The sequence below is a fragment of the Sarcophilus harrisii genome, chromosome 6, assembly GCF_902635505.1.
Source record: "Sarcophilus harrisii chromosome 6, mSarHar1.11, whole genome shotgun sequence".
NCBI lineage: Eukaryota > Metazoa > Chordata > Mammalia > Dasyuromorphia > Dasyuridae > Sarcophilus > Sarcophilus harrisii.
In genome coordinates, this window is record NC_045431.1 from 118,990,180 (window position 1) to 119,008,537 (window position 18,358).

Genomic DNA, 18,358 nt, shown 5'->3' on the forward strand with positions numbered 1-18,358 from the left:
GCATGCCATCCTTATTAGTCTAATATTTCAGTCAGTCTCTTTTCCCCCCCCTCTGTAATCTCATTAATAGATGGATGCATCAGTTCCAATGGAGGTAACTGATGAGTACAATATTAGGCTTAGACAACAGACCTACATTCAAAGAAATATATTATTTGAAAATTAATTGAAAAGATTCAAACATAACTAAGAAATCTGAGAATTTACTTGTTGATTAAAAATTGGTAGCATTTCTAACTGAAGATTCCATCCAAAAAGTGCTCTCTCTCTATATACACGCTATCTTGAATTCTCACACAATTAAGATCCATTAAAGAGGAGAATAAAAAACAGAGAGTAGGCTCTTATTGAGGATGCCCCAATCTTTTTTTCCCCCTGATTATCTGTCCTATTCCTTGTCTCCATCTACTTCTTTTCTAAGAATGGTTTGCATTTCCATGAACCAGCTCTTGGCACCCATATGGCCCCATATGTTGGAGTGTATACAGGAGTTATTTGGTCCTGTCCCTCCCCCCAATTTCACCTGCAGAGGTGTTGCGGCTCTCATCCTGGCTGTCATTTGGGTTTCCTCTTTCCAGGTAGCACCAAACTTTCAGTCCAGATGGACTTAAGTAAGCAAAGAACTGTTTTATCCACAGCTGCCCCTGCTGCTGCTGAGACCAGCCAGAAGAACCTAACAGCCTTTAGCTGGAGTTACTGGAGTTTAAAGAATTAAAAAAAAATAGTCCAAAACACGTTCCTAGTCATCCCCAGAGAGCTCTCAGCTGTGACTGTGAAGGGGTGGAGCCAAGGGAATGGTGTCCACCAAAATGTGTCTATTATTGCAGTTAGAGATTCCTCATTGCTAACAATACGACGTCACTACCTCCCTTCCCACCCCTTTAGCTCACAAAAATACCAGCTCCCAGCAGATGCCTCCTCCCACCCAGGGTTACACACATCCATTTCAAGAAACAATCTCTTGGCTTCCCAGCAAGGCACATGGGAATAAAATTTAACTAAATCATTCCTGAATTCCTGGTTCTTCCATTTTCTCTCTGTTGTCCTAAAACTCATTAGTGAAAAGGGAGGGAAAATGTATGCTTATAAATTATAGCTCTGGCAAGTACATAATGAAAATGAAAAAGTTGAAGCTGCCCAATAATTGCCAATCAACATTTCCCTCCTGCCACATGCAACATCGTATTCAAGAGCACACAGATTTTGCACAGTGTCGTCTCTATTATATAAGAGCTTAAGAATGCAAAAAAAAAAAAAAAAAAAAAAAACCCAAACAAAAAAACACCCCACTATTTACAATTGGTTCTTTGTAAGGGTCTACTCACAATGACAGAGAGGCAAATTCCAGCCTTTCTTACCGTTCTAATTGCTGTAGGGATTCCAGACTCATCTACTGGTCCAATGCCTGCATAGTGGGGGGCTTTAATCACTGTCACTTTCTTCTCTTCCTCTGAAGATCTATAAATTGGTATTGTACTGCTGGCAGAGCTACCATCCAGAGAATGGGCATGTTGGGAGTATGTGTCTGTGGAGTCTGTGAATATCATTTAATGGAATGATATAGTGAATCAATAGTAAAAAAAAAAAAAAAAAAAAAAAAAAAAAAAAAAAAAAAAAAAAAAAAAAAAAAAAAAAAAAAAAAAAAAAAAAGAAAAAAGAAAAAAGAAAGAAAGAAAAGAAAAAGAAAAAAGATAACTACATATGTATATATATTTAAGATATGGACTAAATAGGATAAAATATGTAGCTACATTAAAAAAAAAAAAAAGGTCTGTACTTCCATCATTTCTTCTGTATTTCACTGATTTTCCATTTGGAGCCACTGCATTATTAAGATGAAGACATATTCATCAGTGATATTTGTTTAATAGACTTCCATTTTCATCTATGATAGGGCTATTTCCCATGGCTAAATGCTCCCCTCTTTCCCAATTAACCTATTTAATTTCTATGCATTGACTAGAGACCCACTTAAATGTCATTTCCTCCAAGAAGCTTTTTCTCAGTCCTTATTTAGATAAAGATCTTCTTTCCCCCTTATATCTTAAAAACAATTATTGCCTGTCTATTCCCTAAAATAACTGGTGTCAAATTCTAATAGAAACAGGGGTGGGTAGAGGGGTGGAGGCTACCAATTTGCATACAAGGATCCCTACCAGCCACATGCCAACTTAGTTTTAAAATATGTTATCATGTTTAACATGTATGAGACTATCTGCCATCTAGGGGAGGGGATGGAGACAGGGAAGGGAAAAAAATGGAACAGAAGTGTTTGCAAGGGTCAGTGTTGAAAAATTACCCATGCATATGTTCTATCAATAAAAAGCTATGATAAAATAAAAAAAAATGTAATGTTATCAATATTCTGTTACATTTGTATTCATTTGTTAAGTGTTTCCCAATTATATTTGAATCGGATTCAGGCAGCACTGAGGAGTCCCAGAATATTATTTATACCTCTACTATAATGCACTCAGCATGCAATTTTATGCTTTTTATCCACTTGGGTTTATATTTTATCATCCTACTGGACTGTTATCTTTGAAGGCAAAACTTTTGTCTTACCTAAATTTTCTATCTCCCTTAGCACCTAGAGTAATACTCTGACCATATTAGATTCTTATTTTCTGTTTGTAATGGACAGTTAGGTGACGTAATGGACAGTTCCAGGTCTGGAAGCAGAAGGACTCATATATTAGAGTTCAAATCTGACTTCAGACACTGACTACCTGTATGATCCTGGGCAAGTCTTTGCCTCAATTTTCTCATCTGTAAAATGACCTGGACAAGGAAATGGCTAACCACTCCAGTATCTTTGCCAAGAAAATTCTAAAAAGGCTCACAAAGAGTCTGAAAATGAATGAACAATAACCACAAACTACTTGTTTCTATGAATGTTCAAAAGTCCTTCCTTGTATATGCCGTAATATAGTCATATAGGCAATTTATTTGATTTGTTTGTCAATACTTAAACAAAAAAAATAGAACTTATTTATATCCAAGGATTGAATAGCCAAAATAAATATCCTATATTTGGAATACTAAGATCTGATTTCAAATCTTTGCTCTGCCATTTGCTATCTATGAGTTTTCCTTCTCTTTGTCTCAGTTTACTCAGGTACAAAATCAGAGATTAGGCCACATTCCCCCCCTAATTCTCTTCTAGTTCTAAATCCTCTTATTCTAAGGATTTCTTTCTCAGCAAAAAATGGTATATGTCAGAGCACTAAGTGTGGATTTCATTTCATTTTTGAAATGAAATATAATGAAAAATCTGGGTGTAGTGGAATCTCACTGTTAGATTTGCCATGCTGAGAAAAACAATAGCTTACATGGAATCACAAAGCAGAGGACAAAAGATATTGACCCCAAGGAATTCTTAGAAATGATGTAGTCCAGTAAATGTTTGATTTATATACCTATTTTATATGCCTACATATAAAACATTAACTTTCTTTTAATTCTCTGTTCTAAAGGTAATTGATATAGGTAAGGAAAAACATCAAGCGGTCTTGTCTCATGGCATTGGACCCACATACTTTTAGAACTTGGGACTGTATCTCACATGGGCAGGGGATAACTGATATTCAAATGTATAGCTGTGTGAATATACCCATTTGCTAGGTCTTTCTTCCTGGTTAGGAAGTCAGAGAGAAGGATTCTGCTGTTTTTACAACCCAAGTCTCTACTTCTAATTTTCTCCCTGAGGTAGGTCTAAAAATAGTTGACATCCTCTACTCCCCATATTTACAGCTATCCCTGGAAATAGCTTAGTTCATTAGGATCATAAATTATAGCCAGGGTCGGAAGGGACCTTAGAGATTATCTAGACCAGTGGTCAGTGATATATGATCTGCAGGCCAAATCCTAGCTGCCACCTATTTTTTTGTAAGGCTCCAGTTAATAATGGTTTTTATAGTTTTAAATAAAGTGTTATTGTATTTAATTTTTTTTTTTTTAAATCTTAGCTAATACATACAAAAAACATGCGGCAGTCAGGATTTGGCAAGTCACTTAGCCTCTTTGAGCCTCAGTTCCCTAGTTTGACAAGTTATATAGCTGACCTCAGTCTAGGAGAGGCAAACAATGGATCAAGTGTCAGCTGAGATGTGAACTTATGTCTTATGCTCCCATGTTCTCTTTGCCTCTCTGATATTAAAGAAAAGTGGTTTAACTCTGGATTGTCTTTGAATTTTGTAATCTGAGTTATAAATCAGTTTCTAAAGTATACCAGTCTTTTAGTACATAAAGTTTTTCATTTAACACTTTACAGGGACCTTGTGTTGTTGAGTGTTTTCAGTTATGTCTAACTCATGATTCTATTTGGAGTTTTCTTGGCAAAGATATCAAAGTTTTTACAATTTCCTTTTCCAGCTTATTTTGCAAAAATGGAAATTCAGGAAAACAGAGTTAAAGGACTTGCCCAGGTTCATACAGCTAATGTAAGGCCAGATTTGAATTCATGAAAATAAGTCTTTCTTGATTCTAAGCCTAGTTTTCTATCTAGTGTGCCATGTAGATGCCCACATAGGAATCTTAGATAGCACTTAATCTAATCTTCTTTCCAATGTTAGAATACTTACCCAAATTCTGATAGATGGCCATCTAGCTTCTCCCTGAACTTTTGCAGTTGACAGAGAGTTCATTACTTTTCAAGAATGTCCTTTTCATTGTTAAACATCTTTGATTGTGAAGACATTACATGACAAGTTATCTGCCCTTTTGAGAAATGATTTAGCCTTCAGTTCTCATAATGAGAAAAAAAATTGTCAAAATAAGAACTTTTCCAATAGAATAGTGAGCCTCAAATGACTTCAAGTCAGTTCTTTCTTTTTTTTTTTTTTTTTTGAGGGGGAGGCTCTAAGTTATATGGATTCTTGCTGCTGAACCTAATCAAATCAACAAATAAATGCTTTTAGGTATTAGGTACTTAGTACTATGCCAAAAATGATTTTTAAAAGTCTCTGCCTTAAGGAACTTAGTGTTTTACTGGGAGATGAAACATGACACCTACTTGTAATTCAGTTTAGGATTTGAGAAAAAGATAGGAGAGATCATTCCATTTCACTATGTTTCGAGTAAGCATAGTACTATGAAAGGTTTGCATAGGGGACAAAGAAGGTTTTATGAAGTAACTGACATAATCAGGCCTTTGCACAAAGGCAGCACTGGGCAAAGAACAAATAGCCCCCAAAATCTCAATATATATAGTAGAAAGCTTAGAAAGGCTAAATAAATCATAGTTAATCATATAATATAATATAAATATGAATAATATAAACAATAAATCACATTTTCTTACCAATTGTCCTTCCATGCTGCATGATAACGCTTGAATTGAGTGATGCTGGTAGAGAGTAAGCTGATGGGGAAAATGGCCTCTGAAAGTAACTCATTGGACTGGTAGCCCCTCCAGAGCGCCCATTCACTGTTATCTGAGCCTGAGAGAAATGAGAATGCAACCCAATAAGAACAAAAAGCCCCTCTACCATCGCACCTAATAAAGGACAAGAATACATTGCATTCCTCAGAATAGAAATCAGTCACCATACATCCCTAGTTCTAAAAACTGACAATTCACTACAACAGGAGCTGGGTGCTTTCCTTGTGCCTCTTTTCTTTTTCTCTTAGTGTAATGTTACTGCCCTAATCTCCATCTTCCTTGTACAAGGAAGATATTACTGTTTTTGAGAACAGACTAGAAAGTTCCTGACAAAATGTGACTCAAAGCATCAACAGAAATGCTCCTTGTTCTTAGTAGTAGAATTAAAATGAAAAAAGAAAATTTGTTCCTATGGATATAACTTTATTCCTGATATTCTGTATTTGTTTCACATCTATTATTACTCAAGAGTAATTGGAGATATCTTGGGAAAGTTTCCTCTCTAAAGTAATTCATAAAAGGAAGACATTTGTTTGGATTTATACCTTATAGGACAAGTAGAAGGAGAAATACATGGAAAAACATCATTTATTGGGTCAGAATAAGACTCTCTTAGACCCACTGACTTCTGCAAATCATGCCAACCTGTCTGGCATGGCCTCTGGGCTTGTTTGCTGAATTATACAGTCTGATAGTCTTTTCTATTGTTTTCTGATTATTCAAATGCAGTAGTGAGCTATTTAATAAAGTTCTGTCATTGGCTGATTTGGTGCATCTCATAAAGCTAGGGAGGGCTCAATAAACATGAACTGACAGTTCTCAGTTGATCCAATCCTCAAAAAATGTAAAAAAAATTTATATATATATATACACATACACACACACTATATGTATATGTATATCTATATCTATATCTATATATATATATATAAACATATAGATATTTATGTGTTTATATGTAACCTATCTCTAACCATATAAACTATTGCGGAATTCCTGGCATATGGTAAAGGGCAGAGGAAAGGCAGCTAGGGGCACACAATAGGCCCACATTCACTAAGCTCCTTACCAAAGAATAGCATTAAGCAAATGCGAGCTTTGGATTCTGATAGATGATACTATTTCTATAGCCTTTCATGTAAAAAGAGCTACTTCATAATGAAGTTTTAGAGAGACTCTTTGGCTATGTAGCTAAAGAGTCTCATAAAAATAACAGTCACCTTCTATAATTATAGTATCTGAAAACATGTGGCTTATAAAATTTCATTACTGTGAGATATAGAGTCAGTTTATTTATGACCCTGACACAGAATACAAACCATGTATGTAAGAAATTGTCATTCTGACAGCTGTTATTTGAAATTTTATTATATGATCATTTTAATCTAAAAAGTCCTGTTTGTTGGCTCTGATTATATTTAAACTAAAATTTGTGAGCAACAAATTATACAAATTTGAAAAACTGATACCAGAAATACCCTATGGGAGTCTGTTAGTTCACAGATCACATTCTGATCAAATGAGATAATATTTGTAAAGTACTTAGTACATAGTAGGAGCTTTATAAATGCATGTTACTCTTTCCTTTTCTTTGCTTTTGTGTCTATTATGCTTTAAAAAACATGTTACCAAGAAATCTTTTTTGAAAAATTTTATAGTTTAGTTACTTAATTCATTTGAAATAGCCTCTTCTATTTGCTTTTACAGATACATTCACACATATTACAAATGGTGAACATACATCAACCTTCCTGGACACATGACACATATAATAGGATAAATATATTTATTTAGAAGTTAGCATTCCCTAGAATAACTCATAGAGAAGTCATTCCTGAAGGACAAAACTGTAAGAACATCAATTAAAATTATTTACAGCATTCATTCCCGTGAGACAGAGGAGAGTCCACAAAAAAGATAATTGGTTAGTTAAAAGACGAGGAAAGGAATAAGTTTCATGTAGTTGGTTACCACTTCTCTGGGAAACAAAACAATGTTAGATACTCGTATACAAGACATGCTGAGATGAATCTCTAAGTAAACCGTTGTTTAAAAAACAGCAACATCATGGGACCAGGATCTTTTTAATCTAAGATTTTCTGTCTGCGGTCTTCCCTTAAAATGCTGCCAACATTGTAAAACACACCTGTCAAAATTTCTGGGCTCACTTTTAATTAATGCAGGTTATTACGGGATAACTTTAAGTAATCCATTCATTATAGACATAAATATAACTTAAGTGAATTAAGACTATATAGTTGGTTTGTTTAATTCTCTATATATGTATATATGCTTATTTATTGTTTTTGTGCTTGGGGAGGAGGAAGCATGGTATATGTTGAGTAAAGAGCTGACCTTGGAGTTTCAATTCCCCAACTCTGACACACATTAGATGTGCCTCCAAGCAACTGTTAAGACAACTATAAATTTCAAAACAAGTTTTCTTCAGCATTGGAAGGAGTTTTCTCCTGGTGAGTTTCCTTTACCAATAAAATCATAAGTTCAGTTTAAAAAAATTCAACAAAACCCAGTATTTTTACCAATATAATTGCAATGAAAAGTCCTTTTAGACTGTGTAGGAACAAATTACTAATCATCAACTGTGAGCATCAAAATGTTCAGCTGCAAAATGAAACGGCAGACAAGAAATGTGTTATTTTCCCCTTTGGAGACCTGTTCCAAGAATGCAGAGCGTGAGGAAGGATGAATAATTACATGAGTGGCAGCTGTGGTATTTAAGGTGGTGCCATCTGTCACAGCAGACATCTCATTCAAGGTTGGGGAAGGTGTTTCAGGACAATCAGTAGGAGCATAGTTAGAAGAAGTCTGAAGCTCATCTAGAATGGCAGATGAGATCTCGCTCATGGAGCAAGAGGAAGGCTCACTCCGAGACGAGTCTGTGACAAAACAGGTGGTGGCAGTGGCTGGGTCATTGCTGGGGATAACACTGTCAGGAGCTAGGAAAGGGTATTTATAGGAGCAGTGTAAGGGGGCCACAGGTTTAGGAAAGCGTGAAGACACAGCGTCATCAAGGGGTGGCAGACTGGAGGATGCCAGGCAGGGGCCACTGTCGGGCGAAAAAGAGGTTTGATTAACTGGTACCACGGAGAATGGATGCAGTGGATAGGCTTCTGCTGCTGCTGTTTGCCTGTGGATCTGGGGAGCATTTGCCTCCATCATATTGGCAGCTACTTTCTTTTTTTCAAGCTAGGGTTTGAAAGAAAAAAAAAATAGAGAAAGTGAATGAAAACATCCTCTTCTCTTTGCAGCGTGTCAGATACAGACAAAGTGTTAGATTTGTTTACTGGAATTTTAAAAAACACATTCAGAGGAATTTGAAATCAACTGCATACTATTGTAAAAGCATGTAAACATGGAGGAAATAAAGGGATTAAGTATTTTTAGAAACAAGACCAAGACAAACTCACATTGGGAGGTATTATGAAGGAAGGGTTTGAGAAATTTTGCACAATTCAGATCAAGCATTTTTAAAAACATATTTAAAAAGTCCTTGTGATAGCAGTGTGAACGAGCCTATTTGTTATGCTACAAAGGGAGTACTTCCTTTTTCTCTGCCAGAAAATACATTCTGGGGACATGAATAATTGTTATTATTGTTTTTCTCCTGAAATGTTCACAATAGGAATCAGGTTAGAGCAAGAAATTATTGTGATTTAATTGATCGAAATTTTGATCAGGCAATGGCAATGGGACCTGATAGATAGTTAACCTTGGCACCAGGAAGAGTAGATTAAAGGCCCACTTCTGAAACATACCAGCTGTGTGACTCTAGGCAAGTCAGTTCATCTTTATGTGTTCCAGAATATTTGCTAAAACTATAATTGAAGAAAAGGTGTTTACCAGCATTAGTAGAGGAGATTACCTTATCTGGGTATTGCTTGTGTCAATGAAATTATATGCAAAACCCTTCCAATATTCCCTTAAACATGAAAAAATTTATTAGAATTTTTCTCCCTCTTGGAAACCCTATATTTGGTCAGTTACACTAATATGATTCAAAGTCCCAGAGAACCATTATAGAGGTATCTCCAAATCACTTAGTGTAAGAACTTTTAAAAAAAGAAAAGAAAAAGGTGATGAAGATTAAAATACATTAATATTAAGTTTGTCACTGCTGATTTAATGGAAGGCAAAGGAGGAAGAAATTGAAAAAAGGCAAAGAGACCTCAATACTTCCAAGATTGTATTGCCTCAGTCTAAAAGAAAGAAAGGAAGAGAAGAAGTAGGGTTTGTCAGTGGGAGCAATTAAAAAGCTATCACCGCAGAAGCTTTTGAAGGAGTTTGCCAGTAATCTGTGGTTTGGATCCCAAAGTCTGAAATGACTAGCAATTTCCAAAATAAATCACAGTAATAACAATAGTGCCATACTGAAAAATTTAATCTAGCTACAAAACACCTTTTTTTTTTTTTTCAAACAATACTCCGAGCAAAAAGTAAACTAATGCCCATATTATCCCCATTTTGCAGATAAAGGAACTAAGGCTCAAAGAGGAAAAAAAATCAACTTTCATGTGGTTAAAAGAGACATTTAAATTCAGGTCTTGAAATGTTCAATTTAAAGAAAACAAAATTATTTTTAAAATTTTAGGATAAAGATATTTCTAGAATAACCTTAAACGTTTTTGTATTCTGGATCTCTTTGACAATGTGGTATAATCTATGAATCTCACTTCAAAATATATATTTTTTACATGAATAAAATAAAATATATAATTTTTTAAAGTCCTGCTAGCAAAATATATTATTTACAACTTTCCAGATGCCAGATTAAGGTCCTTGCTTTAGAGAAAAATGCAAATTATTATGAGTTTAAACACCATATATACATAAATTTAGATTAAAGGGATTGTTATATTTCAACTAAAAGTACAGGGTTTTGAAAATCTTATGTACTCAGTGTAATGTACTAGGTGAACTGAAAGATAAACTGGCTCTGGATAACTTTTGTTTGATATGTATGTTTTGCTCAGTAAAATCCTATCACCAGTTCAAATGTTAATAGAAGTATATACTACAAAGTATACAATAGAAGGAAACTATAACAAATGTAAGTTAATACATATAAGAGGAATTTATTTCAGCAGCTGTGTAAAGGGGATTTGGAGTACTCAAAACAAAGTTTTACCTATAAAATTTTCCCATTCTCATTCTTAAAGAATTAAGTTTTAATGTGTCTCCAAGGTAGGAACATGAGATCCAAAATGAGACACATATAATCAAATTTGCAAGAATATGCAAGGAATTGACTTCCAAATGGGGATAGCCTGATATAGTAGACAGAATGTTGGATGTGGATACAATAATACATGCGTTCAAATTCTGCCTCTGAAATTAGCCTTAAGTCCTTCTCTAGTAAAGTCACAACAGAAATCTTCTCCCCCTTCCTCCATAGAGGGAATTACTACACTGGGTACCCAGTTCTTCTCTGTATTTATTGTCTGTGTTTCTAAGTAAAAAATGTAATGGGTGATTTTAGAAATAAATCTCAGGATTGGATAATGTCAGGTAAAAACTCTTAAAAAATATAATAGAGACAGTATTAGGTTGTGAATTGAGTGCCAATCTAGAAGTCAGGGGGACTTCCATTACATCTTAGTTTCACCTCTGATCTATACTGGCTCTGTGATCCCCAGTGAAAATCATTTAATTAACCTCTCAGGGCCTTAGACAACTCTCCAAGACTAGAAATGATGGAGAAGACACCAAATTGCTTTGGTTGCCAGAGTTCCCTCATCCAGGAGTCCCTCATTACAATTATAGTCCACAGTTCACATATAAATTTGTGCTTGGAAGAATATTTTACTGCTTTACACATAAAAGCAGGAAAAAAAAAACCCTTAAGACTAAATTCTTCAGGCAGAAACCTCATACTGAGCCTGATTAAGTGGACCCCCCCCCCCAAAAAAAAAACCCAGGCATTTAAAAGCATGACTGAATATAAAACAGTTCATAAAAGAATTAAGAAAATGTGGAAAAATAAAACTATTTCATTATTATGAAACTACAGCTGTGTTCAGAGGGAGATTATTATTATTATTATTATTATTATTTTAAACATAAAGAGCACCAGATGAGATTCTGCTCTGCTCAGGCATTATTTGAACCTGAACAGGAATTTTTTTGTTTGTTTAGTTTGGAGAAAAATATAAGAGGCTCCAAAAGGCAGGCAAAGGAATCGTGATTCTCAGAGTCACTGTCAAAGAAAAAAAAAAAACACATCCAACTACAGCTGATGGTAACAAATGAGCCACTTCCACAGTATTCAGTTCAGCTGTGCTCACAGTTATTCAAGAAACAGCATGTTGCAGAGTTCCAAAATGTAGAATGGTCAAGGCTCTGTTACTTCTCCACAGTGTTTTTGTTCCTTCATGTAAACAGGGAAATAAATCACTTTTGGTCAAGGGGATCTTTGAGGTGAATACTATCAATACAGGAAAAAAACCCTGAGTGAGGGGGAAAATGCATGCCAATTCAAGATTACTCACATAATTAGCTAGCTAATTATTTAATTTAGCAGATATTTATGGTGCTTATTACTACTGCCAGATTGTAGAAAAAGGGGAAGTTGAAAACTTACTTCACAATCATAGAAAACTAAAATGTTACTCTGCAAAGGTCTCAAAATAACTTTCATAACTCATTTTCTGCTGCATCCTTACATATACATGCTCCCTTCTAGCTATCCTTTACTTATTATCCCCTACATATACTTAGTAATCTCTTGGCTTTGTATACACATTTCCTCTCGCCTGTGTATGCACCTCCCTGCAACCCGTATTCTTCCCATTCTCATTGAATTTTACCCATATTCTATCTATATCAAGCCTAATCCCTTCCCAAAATCTCTGACTCCCTCAGGCCACAGATATCTTTCTTTCTTTGGAAGTTTTATGGTACCTGGTATTATACTATTCTTTTGGCACAGCACATAAAAGGTAATATTGTCATTTATTTTTCCTAGTCTATACAGATTATATTACCAAATAGTTCCTGGAGGAACATTTAATTTTTGTTGTATTCTCCATAATACGCAGAACTGTGCCTACACATAATATTCAATAAAATACTTCATAATTAAGAGTCAGAGAAATAAATACTATCAGCTATCTCTTCTCTCCTATTCTAATAATATAAATGACCATATCACCTGTATTATAAGGTACAGTATGGTAAATAACTGTTTAGAGTGTTTATAATTTTTGTTAACAGAAGTTTATGATGGTAAGAACAAAACAGTTCACATTTACATATTGTACTTGATGTTTTAAATGTTTATGTCAATCAATAAATATTTATTAAATGCCTACTATGTGCCAACCACTGTGTTAAGTTTTAAGGACACAAAAAGAAGCAGAAGAAAATACCTGCCCTCAAGGAGTCCATAATCTAATGGTTTATATAAAGTGCTTTCCCCACCAATCTCTCACAGAATAACATAAAAGTTTTATCTGTGCTTTAAAGATGGACAGCTAATTGAAGGGAAGAAATAAACTGGGAAAGCATTTTTACATTCAAGGGTTCTGATAAAGGCCTCATTTCTAAATATATAGAGAATTAATTCAAATTTATAAGAATTCAAACCATTTTCCAATTAATAAATGGTTAAAGGATATGAACAGACAATTTTCAGATGAAGAAACTGAAGTCATGTTAAAAGGTATTCTAAATTGTTATTGATCAGAGAAATGCAAATTAAGACAACTCTGAGATACTACTACACACCTGATTGGCTAAGATGACAGGAAAAGACATTGATGAAAGTTGGAGGGAATGTGGGAAAACTTGGACACATTGGTGGTGGAATTGTGAATGGATCCAACCATTCTGGAGAGCAATTTGGAGCTATGCCCAAAGGCTTATCAAACTGTGCATATTCCCTTTGATTCAGCAGTGTTTCTACTGGGCTTATATTTTAAAGAGATCTTAAAGGAGGGAGAAGGACTCGTATGTGAAAAAATTTTTGTGGTAGCCCTTTTTATAGTTGCAAGAAATTGGAAACTGAATGGATCAGTTGGAGAATAGCTGAATAAATTATGATATATGAATGTTATGGAATATTTTGGTTTTTAAGAAACGATCAGCAAGATGATTTCAGAGAGGCCTGGAGAGACTTACATGAATTGATGCTAAGTGAAATGAGCAGAACCAGGAGATCATTATACACAGCAACACTAAGATTATACAATAATCAATTCTGATGGAAGTGGCTCTTTTCAGCAATGAGATGATTCAGGCCAGTTTCAATAGACTTGTGATGAAGACAGCCATCTACACCCAGAGAGAGGACTATGGGAACTAAGGGTGGATCACAACATAGCATTTTCACTCTTTTTGTTGTGGTTGGCTTGAATTTTATTTTCTTTCTCATTTAAAATTTTTTAAAAAATTTTTGATCTGATTTTTCTTGTGCAGCAAGATAACTGTATAAATATGTATGCCTATTTTGGATTTAACATATATTGTTACCATGTTTAACATATATTGGATTATATACCATCTAGAGGAAGGAATGGGGGTAAGGAGGAAAATTGGAACACAAGGTTTTTCAAGGGTCAATGTTGAAAAATTATCCTTGCAAATGTTTTGAAAATAAAAAAAAAAAAAAAAACTTAAAAAAACCCCAAGATGGACAGCTAATTGGCTTAGTAGATAAGAGTCCAGCCTGGAGTTAGGAAGACCTGAGTTCAATATCAACCTCATATATTTCCTAGCTGTGTGACCTAGGCCACTCACTTAAGCCTGTATACCTCAGTTTTCTGAACTGTAAAATAAATTTGAGAAGAAAATGGCAAACCACTCTAGTATCTTTGCCAAGAAAAACTCAAAAAGTATCCTAAAGAGTTAGACATGAGTGAAAATGATTAAACAACAAAGGAGAACACTGGGTGATTTGCCTTTGTTTGAAGTATATTTTTCAATTAGCAATGATAAAGAGTTTCTCTGGAAATTTTGGCTTGAGATTCTAAAATTCTGGTTATTCTACTGAAATACTAAAAAAAGAAAACTTGAAGACCCAACAGGTAGTCTAGAAGGTAGCTTTTACTGAAGAAAGAGCTATACAAAACAGACAAAATGATTTAAATAAATAGAAGCTAAACTCTGTGAAACCAAAGTACTAATAAACTGAAAAACTTTCCTAAAATCTAACTGGTATCACCAGATAAATAAGAAAAAAATCTAAGACTCAGAAAAGACAGACATTTAGTATATACCTATAATAAAGTTCCCATCAGAATCTCATGGATTTTTTTTTTTTTTTTAAGTTTTTTTGGCAAGTGATTCAAATTCCTCTAAATGAAAATAGATGTTTAAGAAAAAAACTCTGATGGCAATATACTGTGGAATACTGGATGTGCTGTTTTCTGCAGAGAGTTTGAGCCAAGTTACTAGGAGGTTTAATGAAATAGTCAGAATTATCCCATTAGTCTTTGCTCAGTCCACAAGAGTAAATGTTGCCCAAGAGACCTCTGGAATTCAGGAGACTACAGGCAAGAAAGAGATACCTTTTTGATATAATTTCCTTGTTGGGTAATCAACAAAGTAGAACTCATATGTCTTGGATGCATCTATTTGTGGATGCAAAATGGTTCATTTTTAGTATTATTATTCTTGTTACAACTTCTTTTTAAAAAACTAGTTTATAGTCATCCACACCCAGAGAGAGGCAGTGGGAACTGAGTGTGAATTACAACATAGCATTCTCACTCTTTTTGTTGTTTTCTTACATTTTATCTTCTCTAATTTTTTTCCCCTTTTTGATTTGATTTTTCTTGTGTAGCAAGATAATTGTATAAATATGTATGTATTGGACTTAACATAAATTTTTACCATGTTTAACATATATTGGATTGCTGGCTATCTAGAGGAGGGAGTGGGAAGAAAGGAAGGAAAGAAAGGAAACCTAATGAACATCCAAATAAGACTGTAAAGCAACTTAATGCAAACAAAATGATCGCAAATACCCTGGGAGGTTCTAACAACATTTTATGTACAGCAAAAGGACACCTATGGTTTGAAATAGAACCAAATAGATTAACAATTTAATAAATCTCTCTTAGGCTAGTCTTTTTATAAACTAAATTGGAAGGATAAAATAATAAATGTTCAGCCACACTATGCTTCTTCCAGTTGTTTATAATAGCAATTCTTTTTTTTCTAGACATCATTGGTTTTACTTTGAAGTTGCTGCATGATCAAAGTAGGGCCCTTCTTGGGAAGTGAAAATCATGAAGGCAAATCCAGAAAGGAAGAATGTTGAAGTCAGGTTCCTGGTGGGGAAGGAAGAGATTGGACTTTTGCTGAGAAGGTTTTTGGAACCATAGTCACGTAAGGTAACTTTTTGGCAGGCTTGCTTTTAGCATCTATTTGTACTATTATTGTGACTATGTAACCTTCCTTTCTCCTGCTGTCTATAATGCAGAAACAGTAAATCTTGGGAAACTCTCTACTTTAACATAAGTTTCTCTTAGGACCTTAGGACCACAAGAACTGGGTTTTTTAGTGGGGATATTCCTGGGTCAGCAGGTTCAACATTCTACTCCATTTGAACCAATTCATTGGCAACACTTTGATGGATTTTAGTAACTTTATGGTTCTGACCTAAGCCAGGTCTAATCTCTTCCTCCTTCTCTCTTGCTTCCCATCCCCCTCCTCCCCTTTCTTTTCCTTCTTTGCCCCTCTCTCTTCTCTCCTTATCCCTTTCTCCTCTCTTTTCTTTTCCTTTCTCTCCCTCTTCCCTTTCTTTCTCTTTCTTTTCTCTTCTATCCTCTTCTCTATGAGTTGGCCATGTTTGATCAGGGTACATCATCACAAAGCCAACTTAAACTCCATTTTCTATACCACTTACTCATTTGCTAATACCTGTCTTTGTTGGATCCATTCATCTGACCTCATCTATCTTTATGCATGTAACTAAGGGCCTTAGGAAACAGAATATGTCCAGGACCAAAGAGTGAGAAATGGAGAAAAAACCTAGTCAAAATGGGGTAGATCTAGATACATCCAAAAACCAATTTTTAGCATTGCAGTTATCAGTAACATCAGTCAGAAACCCTGAGGTTCTTCCTCTCCCAGATTGATTTTTTCCCCTTTTGGCTTTTGTGTGGTATCATTATTGTTTTCATTAGATAAAAAAAGCAATTCTTTACCTCATTTCTTATCTAGTCTTAATCACTAAATAGGTATTGCCTCAGTCAAACCAAGATCTGGAAAAGACCTTTAAAAATGTCCAGGGCCATCTCTAGTTATCCTGATCTGTATCTTGCTACTGGACCCAGATAGTTCTAGAGGAGAGAATGAGGTTGGCGACTTTGCAAAGCCCTGCTTCACTTAAATCCAATTCATTTGTAAGTCATGATATCACCCTTCTGATTTCATAGTCCTCTTCCAGAATGAAGAACAAACTACAAACCAATAAATGAATGAAGGAGCAGCACTCAGTCAGACTGCCTCCCATTGGGCTAATGCATCCATCTCCTGTGCTGGGTTATCATACCTTTTTTTCTTTTCAGAATTCAATTCCTACACTGCTGCTGCATCTGGAGTCAACTTTGACATGAATTATGGGGGATAATCTTTCTTTTTTTTTTTTTTTTTGTAGAAAGAAATTTCAGAAAACAGAATGAACATGTCTAAAATGGTCTTCAGTTACAAAACCTGTCTCTTATTTGTTTCACTTAGGAATCAGAATTCACTGAATCACAGCCATTTTTGGTGAAAGGGCTCTTTGAAATCAACTCTGAGACCATTTAATTTAATTCTCATCTCTAGATGTGGAAGCTAAAGTGAAGAGGGGTTAAATTAGACAGAAGCAACAGTAATAACATGAAGCCTCAATGGCTTCAGGATCCTGGAAAAAATATTTTGTTAATGTTGTACTCCTTTTTCCAACCTTAAAAAGGAGAACTAAATAGATTATTATCTAACTAATTCACCTCTGGGCTAAGGAAGGGCAAATGTTGCATGCAAGAGGAAAAGATTGTGATGATGAACAATTCTATTATTTGGCTCCCATTATTTGTCTTCATTCATTACTATTTTCTCTATACAAGGACATGATTTCTGTCCTCAAATTTCTGTGTGAACTATAGGATTGAATTTTTAAAAAATGTTTTATTTTATTTTACTTTTTGCTAAGACGATTGGGATTAAATGACTTGCTCAAGGTCACACGGTCAGGAAGTGTTAAATGTCTGAGACCAGATTTGAACTCAGGTTCTCCTGATTTCAAGGCTGGTGCTCTATCCACCACACAAACTAGCTGCCCCAGGATGAACTTTTTTTTTTAATAAATGGCTTAATAAGGTTAGATGAATGAAAAAAATGAACTCTTCATAGAAATATGTATTATATATAATACTGTTTTATATATATGTATATATACACACCCCTTTGTTCTTTATTAAAATAATAGATTAATATTTGGAATACTCAAATATAATCACTGATATCTGATTTTTTTATAGAACTTAAGATTTAGAGTTGGAATATTTGAAGTTTATGATTATATTTTTTGGAGAGGGGAATAAAGTATATTATTTGGAACACTGTCTCTGTCTCAGAGAGATCATTACAAAGACTCTTCCAATGAACAGAAATTTTCTCACCAGATGGTTTGAAGCCTTAAAAACATGAATAATATTCTTCTCCTCCTCCACAATAAATGTGGGATGATATCCCAAAGGGTATATACTATGTGGGAAATAATATCACCTATCTTTTTATGTTCCCTTCTCACTACCTCCCAGCATGCTTAGTGTTAAGTTTGTTAACTCTGAGTAATCATGTTACACCTTTGTTTTCTCTTAAATTTTAACAGATAAAACTTTTTTTAAAAGCATTTGTCAGTCACTAACAGAAATGCTTCGCATTTTAAAAATCCTCCTAAAATACTTAGGCCTTTTTTTTCCTTCTTTTCTTTGGGGTTACCTTGCCCTCCATCATTCTCTTTGTTTA

The 18,358-nt window shown here is 34.6% G+C and overlaps 1 protein-coding gene across 43 annotated transcripts in view; it reads right to left on the reverse strand.

Moving 5' to 3' along the window:
- Positions 1 to 18,358, reverse strand: part of SORBS2 (sorbin and SH3 domain containing 2) — a 423,285-nt gene that overhangs the window by 88,917 nt on the left and 316,010 nt on the right. For 28 of the 43 annotated variants that reach the window (XM_031943203.1, XM_031943204.1, XM_031943210.1 and 25 more), the window contains 3 exons: positions 8,480 to 8,590; positions 5,303 to 5,441; positions 1,359 to 1,534 (listed from right to left, as the gene is read on the reverse strand). In XM_031943203.1, the coding sequence (XP_031799063.1) occupies positions 1,359 to 1,534; positions 5,303 to 5,441; positions 8,480 to 8,590 (426 nt within the window). Of the gene's footprint in view, positions 1 to 523; positions 1,216 to 1,358; positions 1,535 to 5,302; positions 5,442 to 8,098; positions 8,454 to 8,479; positions 8,591 to 18,358 lie in introns of those variants that run through there. The other 15 variants (XM_031943222.1, XM_031943226.1, XM_031943228.1 and 12 more) reach the window with 6 other exon arrangements.